The sequence below is a fragment of the Daphnia pulicaria genome, chromosome 8, assembly GCF_021234035.1.
Source record: "Daphnia pulicaria isolate SC F1-1A chromosome 8, SC_F0-13Bv2, whole genome shotgun sequence".
Taxonomy (NCBI): Eukaryota; Metazoa; Arthropoda; class Branchiopoda; order Diplostraca; family Daphniidae; genus Daphnia; species Daphnia pulicaria.
Window position 1 is genome coordinate 2315088 of NC_060920.1, and position 13499 is coordinate 2328586.

General features: G+C 45.4%; 2 protein-coding genes across 10 annotated transcripts in view; both read left to right on the plus strand.

Annotated features, from left to right (window-relative positions):
- Positions 1 to 4331, plus strand: part of LOC124312263 (titin-like) — a 66538-nt gene extending 62207 nt beyond the window's left edge. For all 3 annotated transcript variants that reach the window (XM_046776719.1, XM_046776721.1, XM_046776720.1), the window contains exons 27-33: positions 15 to 425; positions 506 to 1387; positions 1453 to 1659; positions 1726 to 2127; positions 2201 to 2706; positions 2786 to 2885; positions 3250 to 4331. In XM_046776719.1, the coding sequence (XP_046632675.1) occupies positions 15 to 425; positions 506 to 1387; positions 1453 to 1659; positions 1726 to 2127; positions 2201 to 2706; positions 2786 to 2885; positions 3250 to 3449 (2708 nt within the window). In that variant the 3' untranslated portion in view covers positions 3450 to 4331. The remainder of the gene's footprint in view (positions 1 to 14; positions 426 to 505; positions 1388 to 1452; positions 1660 to 1725; positions 2128 to 2200; positions 2707 to 2785; positions 2886 to 3249) is intronic.
- A 488-nt stretch (positions 4332 to 4819) lies between these two features.
- LOC124312265 (titin homolog) overlaps positions 4820 to 13499 on the plus strand; it is a 60284-nt gene continuing 51604 nt past the window's right edge. For 5 of the 7 annotated variants that reach the window (XM_046776722.1, XM_046776728.1, XM_046776724.1 and 2 more), the window contains exons 1-9: positions 4820 to 5028; positions 8503 to 8657; positions 9985 to 10131; positions 10264 to 10749; positions 10833 to 11120; positions 11193 to 11320; positions 11405 to 11571; positions 11656 to 11861; positions 12281 to 13339. In XM_046776722.1, the coding sequence (XP_046632678.1) occupies positions 4835 to 5028; positions 8503 to 8657; positions 9985 to 10131; positions 10264 to 10749; positions 10833 to 11120; positions 11193 to 11320; positions 11405 to 11571; positions 11656 to 11861; positions 12281 to 13339 (2830 nt within the window). In that variant the 5' untranslated portion in view covers positions 4820 to 4834. Of the gene's footprint in view, positions 5029 to 7968; positions 8114 to 8502; positions 8658 to 9493; positions 9827 to 9984; positions 10132 to 10263; positions 10750 to 10832; positions 11121 to 11192; positions 11321 to 11404; positions 11572 to 11655; positions 11862 to 12280; positions 13340 to 13499 lie in introns of those variants that run through there. The other 2 variants (XM_046776726.1, XM_046776727.1) reach the window with 2 other exon arrangements.

Sequence of the window (13499 nt, forward strand, 5' to 3'; positions counted from 1 at the left end):
TCAATGATTGGCAGTCATCCGAGACGGCTGTGCCCGGTCTCTGACCATCACCAAAGCCACCATCGGGGACAGTGCCGAGTACACTTGCGTCCTGGAGGCCATGAAGACGGTGACCGTGCTGACGGTCGAGGTGCCCAAAGTGCCGCCCAGTATCCCCATCGACCAGGTGCACGCCGAAGTGTGGGTCCGTCGCGGAGAGGACGCCGTCATCGAGATCCCATTCAACGGGTTCCCGACGCCAAAGGCCGAATGGACTTTCAAGGGCAAAGCCATCAGGAAGACCAAGAAATCCGTGTACACCATCAGTGAAACTTCCGCCACGCTCACTCTCAAGTTGGTCGATGAAAACGAGGCCGGCGTCTATACCTGCAAGCTGTCCAACGAGTGTGGCGACGTCAGCGTGTCCGTCACTATCAAACTGATGGGTAAAACAGAAGTCGTTCATTTAAAAAAAATTTGAATTTGAATAACAAATTAACTGAATCATTCCTTTTTAAACAAATAGAAAAACCGTGCAGTCCCAGCGTGCCAGAATGTCTGGAGACGGCCGACGATTCCATCACCATCATGTGGAAACCTCCCGGCTACAACGGTGGCTCTACGATCATCAACTACATCGTCGAGTACCAGGAGAAACAGACCAAGAAATGGATTACGGCCAACAAAGATGTCGTCATCACCGAGACCACTTACATGGTCACCAAACTGACGCACAACACCGAGTACAGGTTCCGCGTGACGGCCGTCAACACCGTAGGACCCGGAACACCGTCCAGCGAGTCGCTGCTGTACAAAGCGGCCAAAGCGGCCATCCCAGAAGCTCCAGTCATCCGAGAGCCTCTGAAGGACCTGACAGCCGGCCTGAAAGAAACTGCAACGCTATCTTGCATCATCGTTGGTGTACCACAACCAACTCTGAGGTGGTTCAAAGACGACGACGAATTCGTACCCAAATCTTCGTCGTACGAAAGCGGATTGGCCCGTCTGATCTTGAACAACACCAACGAAGAATCAGCCGGCCAGTACAGCTGCCGAGCATCCAACGACAGCGGTTCCTGTGAGTGTAGCTGCACCTTGATAATCCAGGAGGCTCCCAAAATCGTTCCGGAGAAGAAGACTAAAGTCTACCGCTTGCAAATCGAAAAGCAATGGTCCATTACGGCCAAAATAACGGGCTTGCCACGACCCGATGTCACCTGGACCAAAAACGGGGCCAGCATCGAAGGAAACACGCACTACATCGCCGACGTCGAAACCCAGTCCTCGACGGCCTGCTCCACCACTCTGACCATCATCAACACCGAAAGGACGGACACGGCCAAATACACTCTGACTGCCACTAATGTGGCTGGAACAGTCACTCACGACGTCACTTTGAAGATCAGCGGTAAATTTTTTAAAATTTATTTTCGCGGTTCATTTAATTTAAAGCTTTGTTTGACGCGCTATTAGACAAACCGAGCAAGCCTCAAGGACCACTAGTGGCCAAGGAGGTGGATAAGACGTCGGCTACGATGGAATGGAAGCCTCCGATGGATGACGGTGGCATAGAACTCAAGGGCTACATCGTCGAGTACAGCGAAATCTTCACAGAGCAATGGAAACGGGTGGAGGAGCTCTCTGCCAACACCATCTGCCACGTACAGAATTTGACTGAAGGTATAAGCTCAATCGACGAATTACTGATTAACCAAAAGATTAACCTGTGTCGAAACTTTTGTCCAGGATTGGAATACGTATTCCGCGTGAGTGCCGTTAACGACGTCGGCACCAGCGAGCCGTTGGATACCGGAGCCCCGGTGTTGATCAAGTGTCAATTCGACACGCCGTCGGCACCTCGCGGCCCACTGGAATTCTCGGGCATGACGGATACATCGTTGGTGCTCCACTGGTTCCCACCGGCCAGCGACGGAGGCTCTCCGCTGACGGAGTATCTCGTTGAGCGTCGCGAAGTGTCCAAAAAGGCCTGGCAGAAGGTGGGCACCACCGACGGCAAGACGACACACATCGAGGCCCTCGGTCTCAAGCAGGGAACATCCTACAATTTCAGAATGACGGCCCAGAACCAGCTGGGATACGGGCCGGCCTTCACGCCCGAGGATGTCATCGTTGCTGGAAAACGAATCAGTACGTGACGACAAGTTAGAGCTACTTAATTAACAAAAGAAATAATTTCATTCGATATTTTTTGATCCGGCAGCTCCTCCGTCACCACCGAGCAATTTGCAAGTGGCGGACATCACCAGCCGATCGGTGACGCTGCAGTGGGCCCCTCCCATATCAACGGGCGGTGCTGAGTTGACCGGCTACATCATCGAGAAGATGTTGAGTGGAACGGACAAGTGGGAAAAGGTTGTGACACTCGACCCATCCGTCACTGTCCACTGCATTCAAAATCTCAAGGAGCGATCAGAGTTCTTCTTCCGCGTCCTCACCGAAAACCCGATGGGCCTTTCGGCTCCGGCCGAGACCGGGAAGGTTGCCCTCAAGACCCACGCCACCGTCCCGTCGCCACCCACGTCTCCGCTGGAAGTGCGGCCGGTTGGACCCAACTCGATCATCGTCGAGTGGGGCATTCCAGAGAGCGACGGCGGAGCTGCTATCGATGGCTACATCGTCGCCGTACGCGACAGCCGCAAAACCATGTGGATGGAAGTCGGCCAAGTTGGAGCCGACACCACCCGCCTCATCGTCAAAGACATGCAGGTTCGTTCGATACAATGATATCTAAATAAAAGATTAAAGAATATGTGAATTTAATAAAAATATCGGTGTCTTATTACAGGAGGGTCACAAGTACTACGTCCGAGTTTTCGCCCGAAACGAAGTGGGTCTCAGCGAACCACTAGAAACCGAAGAACCGGTGAAAGTCATTCGACCACCAGGTAATGTTCATTTTCGAATTATTCAAACCCTTATTAGAGCAGAAGGCCTATTTTATTTGATACGCCCAATTTTTTAAAAAAGATTCAACCGAATTGAGCTGCTTTTTCTTAGTTGACTTCAATTATTATTGGGCAATGTCCCAATAATTATTGATGTTCAGATATATCCTATATGTTCCCGGCATGTTGGTGATTTGCATGATTACACGTATCAAATATCCTATCCGTCTTAGTACAGAGAGATAGGCCTACTTTTGACTTGTCCAGTTGTCGTTACATCCAGCAATGATTGGAAAAAAACAAACGAAAGAGTTTCAATGGTGACGACTGTGTGACATGTGTGTGACTGTGACTGTGTGTACAGATTACCTCGAACCGGGCATAGCCGGCCCGGCTCACAAGGACCCAACAGCGTCGCTGAGTCTCAGCACGGAAACGCTCTCGTCGTGGATGCGCGACGCAAACATGGATGCCGATATCCGCATCTACTCGCGCTCGTCCCTCCTCCGCCGGGACGAATACTTCTTCCGTGTCTGGTACTACTCCCGACAACTCTTCAAATAAAAAATAAAAACACCAGAGTCAATGCCACACGTTCAACGAGCTGACACCATCTGGTGGTCGATAGAGAATTGGTGTACATATTAAGAAAAGAATATTGAAAAAAGAACACAACCGTTAAGCTTGAATAATCTTTCTTCTTGTCTGAAATTAGCTAATCTAACCCTCACTGCCAATCTCAAGCAACAACACTATCATTGAAAACATTAAAAAATTTAACCTTGAAGTCATTTAGACGTTGTTATATGTGTAAAAAAAACAAAAGCCGCGTTCAATCACTCAAAACAAAATCAAGTAAATCAAATAATACCTGTAAATGGCGAGTTGGAAAGGGGGAAAGAAGAAGAGATTTGACGTTTCTCTCTCTTCTGGTCGATATCGTGTGTCCACCCAGTGCAAAGCCTCCCAGTGGAGGGCGACGGTCACTCTCTCCATCTTTCTCTCTCTTGCTCTCATAAATACGGGTCCATTTGTAAAAACAACGCTGTGATTTTGACGCGCCTTCTATATACTAGCTTGTTATTAGCCAATCAACGAAAAAGAAATATGAAAAAAACATTGAAAAAACCCATCTGTGATGTTATCTCCCACCACCTTACATAATAATAATTAAAAAATATCGACAACAGAAACCAAAGAAAAGGAAAATCGGCAAAAAAAATGTGGAATATGCTTCGCTGTTTTTAGTTTTCGTTTTGATTCTTCTTCTTATTTCTGATTTGCTTTCATGCTTTGACATTTTTAGACGTATATGTAAACATATATCGAGTTATTGACCCTATATACAGTATATTATTATTACCCGCCTCCCCCAAATAATTGTGGACAATATAAGGAAAGCTGGGGTTCTTTGCCTTTAAATAAACGTTTCGTTTGCCACTTCAACAAAACACTATTGATTCTTTCTTTAAAAAATAAATTCTTCTCAATTAATCTTTTCTGCTGCTGGTTATCGATTCAAATGGATAGCAGATGCTGGGCAAGCCAAAAGTGTGTGAATAGAGACTGTATACACATATATACTTAACCAAATTTTGTCGTATAATCTAACCTTCTCCTGAACGAGTTCCGAACTCGCGGACACCTCAAATAGATTGATCATTATTTTTTTCTGCCTTTTATAACATAGAAAAAAAAAATTAACCAAGTCTCTGAGACACACTTTTGAGTTTGCCCGTCATGAGCACACACACACATGTGATTGTATAAATGATGAGAATACTGAATGATAAAAATTTTCCGCTGCTGGATGGATTACTTAGCGCCTATTATATAGTGGACATGGCTTCAGCAAATTCGCATCCATTGAGGTCACTTCGTGACGACATTTCGGCAAAAGGATTGTTATTTTTGTTTTTTCCTAACGTTGTGTTGCTTCATCGACATCAATGTGGTTGTCTATAAACACAGAAATAATAGAAGTGCTGGAAGTCCCGGAACGTCCGGAAGGGCCGCTGGAAATATTCGACGTGGCGGAAACAAGGGCCACGCTACAATGGTACCCACCAAGAGATGCGGGAGGAGGACCCATCATCGGTTACATAATCGACGCCCGAGAGTTAGACAAAATAGACATCATCAGGTGATCTTTAAAACCACTTTCTAACATCATATACAAAATAACTAATTCTATAAGGCCAACTGCATTGCTCAAGCGCCAAATTAAGAAGTCAACTTAATATCTTTCTTAAAAATATAACAGAAAAACAAAGCAAAAATCCTTTTTGTATAATAGTTAGAGCACACATACTGCGTCGTTTACGTCAAACTTCTGCAATAACATTTAGGCTATACGCTTCGGGTCTCTAGGTCGTAAATCTAAATAGCCGTGAAAATAGTCAACAAAACGACGTGGCGTAAAATGTAGGTTGGTGCATACCAAGACAAGAAAAGGCACTCAGAAGGCGCCATTAATTTTCCCCAAGAGATTTTGTCTCGCAATCCTCCACCCTTTTTGTTTAAAAAGAAAAAGCGATAAAAAAGAGTGGCTTATTTGGGTAAACAACGCCGAACCGCCCTATAACCATTATTTGACTACTTTTGTTGTGCTCACTCAATTTGGCTTGGAAATCAGATTAGTTTACATAACAACGTCATCAGCTGAACGAACGAAATAAAGAAAGAAAAATGACGAAAGGAACTTTCTACTCACCCATTCAGCGGAGATTAGATTAGCATTGCGGTCGAAATTGATTATGCCAAGAGTTTCGAGAGATTGAAGTAACTAATCGTTCTTCCGAACGTTTTTATCCCTGGAGCAGTGCAGATCGCGCAGGTTAGATTGCAAGAATATCAGGATCGTCAATGCTGCCGTTCTCCAGTATGGACTGCTGTTGAGATGAACGTTGACAAAAACGTGAGATAAGAGCTGAGATTGCTGAGACCCAAAAGGGACGAGCATGTAGCTTTGACGACTCCAGACAACTAGACGACAAAATATTCATTAGTTCGAAAGAAAACTTGTCGGGCGGAAATTACACGGGTTTCACTCAACACTTTGATGACTTGAATACGCATGAGTCACTCACATTTACTGTGCCTCTAAGACGAGCAGGGATGCATTCCAGCTCAGACGCTTCCTACCCAGAAAAATTTAATTTGGGTTGTCGGGCTTCAGAGTGTACAGTAATAGAATTATGCGCTGCATCGTACGAGGATGCGCTTCAAAAGAACAAGAGCCAAGCGGCAACGCATTAGACACAAAATAATTTGTGTGTCTGTCTTTTACTTGATTTTGAAGTTTGAACGGGAAGCAAAGATTTGTTTATTGCCGCGTAATCTATAAGATCCAGTAATGGAGCGCCAGCACATAGCACAATAAATCAGATTGCGATCGACTATCGACTGCGCTTTTTTCTAAAATTTTTCTGGTCAAAACGACTAAAACGGCGACTCTGTCAAATAATTTTTTCTACCCTCTTGTTAGACGCATCTATTCATTCTCTAATTTTCTAAAATTATTATTTGGCTTAAAAATTAATCTGTAGCGTATATTTTTGGATCATTAGCTCCTAGATGTTCCTCCTTTAATATAGTATCATGTAATAATAATTTGGATCATTTATGGCTACAAATAAGAAAAAACCAAGGAAATGCAATCGCTGATTGCAGAAATTTGATTTTAAATAACCTTTAAAAGAACTTTAAAAACGTAAAAAACTCATTTGGCATTACTTCAATTTCGATTAAAATTAGATTATATTAATATTCCCATAATAATTTTTGCATACACATTGCATTAAATCACCGTTTGATTAATTACTAGTTCAAATTCTTCTTATTCTTTTACTATCTTTTCCCATTTGATTTTGTGAGGACAAGGTATCTGGGTTTAAATAGTGTATTCAGCACAGGCACATACACAAGCGATGAGAATTGAGAGGGAGAGTAGAGTGGGAGAACTGAGAGGGAGAATAGAGAGGGAGGATGGAGAGGGAGAATAGGGAGGATGGAGAGGGAGAATAGGGAGTCGGCTGACTGCTACTGGCGAAGGCAGAGGAAGCGAACAGAGGCGAATGACGACTGGCGGCTGCTGACTGCTGGCTGACCGCTGACTGCTTCTGCTGTGCGACTGACTACAGAAGATGTCCTGTAGGTAATGAATTATAATGTCCTGTTAATGTCGTGAAACAAAGGGCCATGATTATTAAATCTTTGAGGATATTCCGTAATTGTGTCCCGAACTGGATCCTTCAATTCTTTTTTCTTGCAACAAAAACAAAATACGCCAAAAGTTGTTGTTGCGTCACTTCCCGTTCAAAGTAAAGTTAATGACATAAACATTTCTTTTAATGTGCTAATTGAAATTGCACCTCGGCTTATTGACAAAATGCGCCGAAACTATCCGATTCTATTTCCTCCTTTTGGGGGTTTTTGGGGACAAATGGAAAACTTATGGTGGACATGAAGTTACATAAAGAAATAAATGTAGACTCACCGAAAAGGAAACTGATCCAGGCATTGAGGTATCTATGTCCGCGAAATATGAAACTGCTTTACAGTTTACACAGGCTGTCTACACGCAACTTTCATACGGTCCGTTCATCAGATACTGCGCCGCCTTAAAACAAAATCTGCTGCTGCTGTAAAACAGAACTAATACACATCATATAGCATAATAATTCAAATTCATATAAAAGTACGCAAGCCGCAAAGAAATGGACCTGATCACTGTCGAAAAGGGTATAATGCCTTTTACTAAAATTGTGATGGGCGTTGGTTGTTGCAAATCGCAGTAAATAGAAGAAGAGTAGGGAAAAGTAAAAAAAAATTAAATAAGGGAAAAGGATCGGAAAAGTATTTAGAACGGACCAAAACAGGAAGCGCTCGAACCACCCCTTTCCAAAAGTGCAACAATAACGTTCCAACCCCTACCTCCTACCCATCTAAACGGGTAAACCCCGCCGCCCACAAACAAAACAGAATATTGAATTCATTTCTGTGACTCTCGTGGCTGTCAGTAGCATTTTGAAGTCTTATGACTTCGATCTAAAAAGGGAAATTGTGAGTTGTGACGGCGATTTGAATTTAGGTCAATCGTAAAGTCTTCAAGTGATGCCGATTTAAGAGTTGTGATAAGATGCGAGTAACGTTTTCACGATATATTTGCAATCTGCAGCTACTTGGTGCTGAACGTAAAAATTCAAATCATCCTTGCATGGAATAGCGTAAGTCATGTTATTAGCCAAATTAAATAAGCGTGCATTCAGGTGCAGGTAGCCCTAGACAAACATAGTGAAATACAATCTTTATATGACTGTTGTAAATAAAGAGCGTGCGCTTTCTTGCTACCACAGCTGAGGCAACAAAATGACTAGACATTTTCTTCACTATTGTTTACGTCGTATGTGAAATTTCTCACGCCAGTTGTCGTGTTATCTATGCACTTGCTTCTTTTGAATGAAATAGTTAATTTACAAAAGATCCTTTTGTAAATTACTTCTGAAAAGAAACCTCTGCTTGTGTGAATTTAAACTAGAAATTACTTAGAATTCATCATTAATGCCGGATTTTATTTTATTTTCTATAATACATTGAACACCGATCGAGACACCAGTCATTTAGAATTAGTGCCACCCACCTGTACGTCAGCTATAATGGAAGGACTGGAACCGGGACGACTCTACCAGTTCCGTGTTTATTCTGAAAATGCCGCCGGAATGAGTGAAGCCTTAATTGGACCCCGATGTGTACGAATACAACCCGGAATCGGTAATTACTCATCTTCATTTATTTGACCAACACAGTCAACACACACTTCCCTGCTTGTTCAAATGCATCAATTTTCCCAAACAAGCCCAACAGGTCGGTGATTTATTTTGTGAGCCTAGCGCTTAGTTATTATTAGATCAGCCGTATGTTTTTTTTACTTCAGAAATCGTGAAAACCTTGCCGAGTTTCGTCAAATGATCCGTTACTTCCAACTTTTCGGATGACGACTGTGTCATTTGAAAAACCCCAAGAAGAAATTCGAAGCGGAGCCCCTTTTTTTAAAAATAGACGATCCAGCGCGCCGTACAGTGTCCGGTGCCAACAGAATTCTTGCGGATATTTTCCCACCGTCTTGTTGTCTTCGACGACCTCTTTTTTTCTCTCCCTCTCTCTCTCTATCTCTTTCTTGGCCTCCTTGTTGACAATCCGGCCTATAGGTCTAATCGTATTTCCTTATCTCGGCTTTTTATTTATAAACATCAGACGAGAGATTTACTGTGTATGATTCCGCTTTTGGCGCGCTATACGATCGTTAAACATTTGAGCGCGTTCAATGACTCCCGTGGTATTTTAATGATTACTACGCGGGAATTTCACTATACACTCTTTGTTGATAGGACATAAGAAGCTGTCAAAGTGTACCCCCCTTTTTTGTAATTTTTTCCTACTGACTTTAGACTTTTTGACAAGAAAAAAGACAGCACTGGCGGGCTGATTTGTGCTAGACCACATGAGTCGGGATCTGGCAGACGGCCACTAGCGCTGGGGCGGGATTATATTCGCGGCTCCTCATCTGTGCTGCTCCCGCTCCTAGTCACATTTGTGTTAGTCGTTTGCCAGCCAAAAAAGAGAGAACACAGAAAAGCAAGAGTAGAGTAGTAGTATCATTCGCCGTTGTGCCGCGTCCAGTTCAAGACGTCCTTATTTTTTCCTTTGCCCAGAGCGCCATTAGCAGCAGCAAGTTCATATCCACAACATTTCAGTGCCGCGGATTACCCCCACGCTTCACTGTGCCATGGACTTATTTGTCCGTCTGCTGTTGTAGATCACCTTTTCTCTTTGCCTGTGCCTGTGCGTTGTGTGAGTGAAAATGGGCAACAACAACGGGAAAGAGTCGGGCGGCGCTGCAACAGCGCCGTCTTCTTCTTCTTCTTCTTCTAAACGGCGCGGTATTTATATATTAACCGAGGAGTGAACAGCTATTAATAGTCTGATGCCCGTCTCCCCGCAACACGGCAGACCAGCAGACCCATTTCTTCCGGTATACTTATATTGCTTGTTTATTTTTTTGTCCCTTTTTTTTCTCTTTTTCTCTCGGTTGCTGCAGCCCGGCCGAGTTGTCCTGGCGTGCCGACCGTCGTTCCACGTCAAGGTGGCGATGCTTTCCAACAGCTGGCGTACAGTAACAAACCGGACGACGCAGTCATTATTCAGTGGGCTGCACCCTACACCGACGGTGGAACGCCCGTCAATGGTTAGATAGAACCTGCCATGTCCTACACAATCCACTAAAGATTCCATCCTTGTCATTCCATTGCCGAGCGCTCAACAAATTTCTCTCTTTCATCCCCCCCAATTTCGACATTTTTTCGTTGTTTTCCATCAGGATACGCCGTCGAGAGGAAGGCGGGACCGAACGGCCAATGGGTGCGAGCCCATCCGCTGGATGTCCGAGAAAGCGAGGTGACGTTGACGGGTCTTATTCCTGGGCAGGATTACAAATTCCGCGTGAAAGCCGTCAACGCTATCGGATGGTCGGAGCCGGGAAGTGAGTCGGAGTCGTACCGAGTTCCCTACGATCCCAACAACGTTGTCAGCCCGTCGTTCAGCGTCGGCCTGCGTGATGCCGTCGTCATGGAGCACGAGAAGGTCGAGTTCAGGGTGGAGGTCCAGGGCATTCCGCCGCCTGATGTCCAGTGGATCGTCAACGCATCGTCCGATGCCAAAGTGATCGTGACGGAACGAGATCCCGATTCAGGAGTCTCCACCTTGGTCGTCAACGACGTCCTGGCCGGCGACGAAGGTGAAGTCAAATGCGTTGCGGTCAACGATGCCGGTCAGTCTACCTCATCCGCAATTTTGACTGTGGAAGGTATAAATCTATTTAGTCCGGAAAAAAGATTTTGATCGCATTAATTGATTCATCATTGGATCGATTTCGGAAATTGATCGCAGCTCCACCCAGGGCCGTCTTGACCAAAAAATACGAAGACGGATTAATTTTCGAAGATGGCGACATCATCCGATTGAAAGTGGAATTTACCGGCCGCCCGAAACCTGCCGTCACTTGGTACCATGAAAACCAACTTCTCACGTCCGGCGGACGTCTTGAAATCGAAAATCTGGCCGACTGTACCATCCTGAAAGTCGCCGAGGCTAAGCGCTCTGATCGAGGCGAATATTCCGTCAAATTGCAGAGCGGACTGGGCGAGGATAGCGCATCTTTTCTCGTCACAGTGGCAAGTACGCGCATCATTCCGATAAATGTGCCTATGAAGACAAATTTCCTATCAATTTCTTGCTGATTGATTACAGATCGGCCGTCAATGCCGGGCAAACCGCTGACTGCAGACGTTTCGGAATCGGTCGTCTCTTTACACTGGGATCCATCCGAGGATGACGGTGGTTGTGAAATTACTTGTTACATCGTCGAATACAACCGGGTAAGGATTCTGTTCCATTTCTATACAATTTGGCTAAACTACTAGAATATAAAAGAAAATTTCCTTTTGACATTCGCGGTCCAGCTCGGTTGGGACATGTGGCTTAAAGCGACCACTTCGAAGCAGCCGCACATTCGTCTGGGAGATTTAATCCCTGGATCGACTTACGTCTTCCGGGTGAAGGCGGAAAATCCTTTCGGCGTCAGCGAGCCGAGCGCCCAGAGCGATCTGGTTTGCCTGCCCGCTCGAAGGTATTAACACAGAATGAACGAAAAGATCAAACAAAAGCTGCATGAATGAAACTGGCTGTAACTAATCAAAATAAAACTCGACAGTAACGAAACGTCATGGGTTCCGGATGTGACGTCATCCGAGCTGGTCGATCCTGACGACACGACCATTTCCAGTTCTAATTTAGGTCCGCGCGACAGCGACCGGCAGGTCAGCAGATCCGGCGATCTTGATTATCTGCCTCTAGACGCTTCGGAACTGGAACTTAGTCGGTTGACCGATCCTTCGGTGTTGGGAGCGCCTAACGGAGGTAACTATGGCCGCCAGCCACGTAACACTAACGCATCCGTATGGCTACTATAAAAAAACATAAAACGAAAAAAGCAAAATTTAATACATAAACACAACAAGCCAACACTTATTAGAAATAAAAAACATACCAAAATGGGTTGAAACACGCACGCGCAACCAGCACACACGAAACACGTACGCCAATTTGCACTGATGATGTAACCCCAGATGAATCGGTTTTAATACAATTAAACAACACTTATCAAAAACCCATCAAAATATGAAAAAACAAAAAAACAGCACTTACAATACAAAAACAAAAAATACGAGTCCATAACCGGGCATTTATTAATAAAAATATCTAGCTCCGGATGAGGACGATCAAATATATATATGCGAGTTTGTGATTTTTTTGTTGTTGTTGTTGCTTTTGTACAGCCATGGGCGGGGCCGTGTTGATGTCGGAACCGCCAAACCGACCCGGCGAAATAGAACTGGACCCTCGTTACGCGTTCAGTGCTTCGGCCGTCTTGGAGAAAAGGGCCGTGACTCTATCGTCCCAGCCGGGATTCACGTCCAATGACGTCCTGTCTGGCATAGGTTCCAGCACTTCGAGGAACTCTTCTTCGTCACCTTCCGTCTCGCCGGAACGTCCCTCGCTGGAGGACGCCCTTTCCTTGGACGACGACAGCAGTGAAGGCAGCAGCCATGACATTGTTAAGCAGCCGACTGAAACGGTGGAACAGCTGCCGTTGCCGATCCAGCAACGCGGGTTCCTCCTACCTCGATCCCCTGCCAGACTTTTTGTGCACAACGCTATCGTGCAATCGGCTCTCAGCAGCGTGGCCTCGTCGTCGGCGCTAGTGACGTTATCGGATGTTATGGAACAAGTGGTGGTCGAGGATCAAGTGCTGGCGCCCGATGCTGAGAGTGAGACTCGCCAGGAAGTGCTGGAGCAGATCGAACAAGACCTGCAGGACCAACTGGAAGTGCTGGATCGAATCGAACTGGACATTGGGGAGAAGCAGGAAGCTGATGTAGACGGAAATGAGGTGGAATTTATTGCTCAAGCTGATCAATCGTCGGTCCAACTGGAACAAAGTGATGCTGAGCCAGCCCGGCTAGACGAGGAGACAGTGATTGAAGAAATTAAGCGTCAAGATCAATTTGATTTGATGAATCCGAATTCTCAGCCGTCGGACGAGATGACTCGAGTGAAACCGTCGGAGCCTGACGAGATCGAGCTGGCCTTGGCCGACCAGCAAATGGAAGTGCCAACAATTCTACTCCAGGACAATAACGACATTCAGCATCAGCAGGACGTTATTCCGGCGATGCAGTCGCATCTCGCCGCCATCGACTCTGGCGTCTGCGAGCTAATGGCTCAGCGAGGCAGCGACGGCGAGGGCCAGCACAGCACGGACCAGTACAGCGACGCCTACATGACGGCCGTGGACTCGATGAGCAGTTGCGACTTTGGAGACTCGCCAGAACCAGGTATAATTTGAAGAGGTGTCACTGGAGCGGAATGTCCACTCCAACGTATATATTAACCTAACCTTAGCTTTTGAAAAACAAGAACACGACGGGAGATATAACAAGCAAACAAACAAATAACATACATGTGTAAAGGGATATTTTTAAAAAATTCATTGAT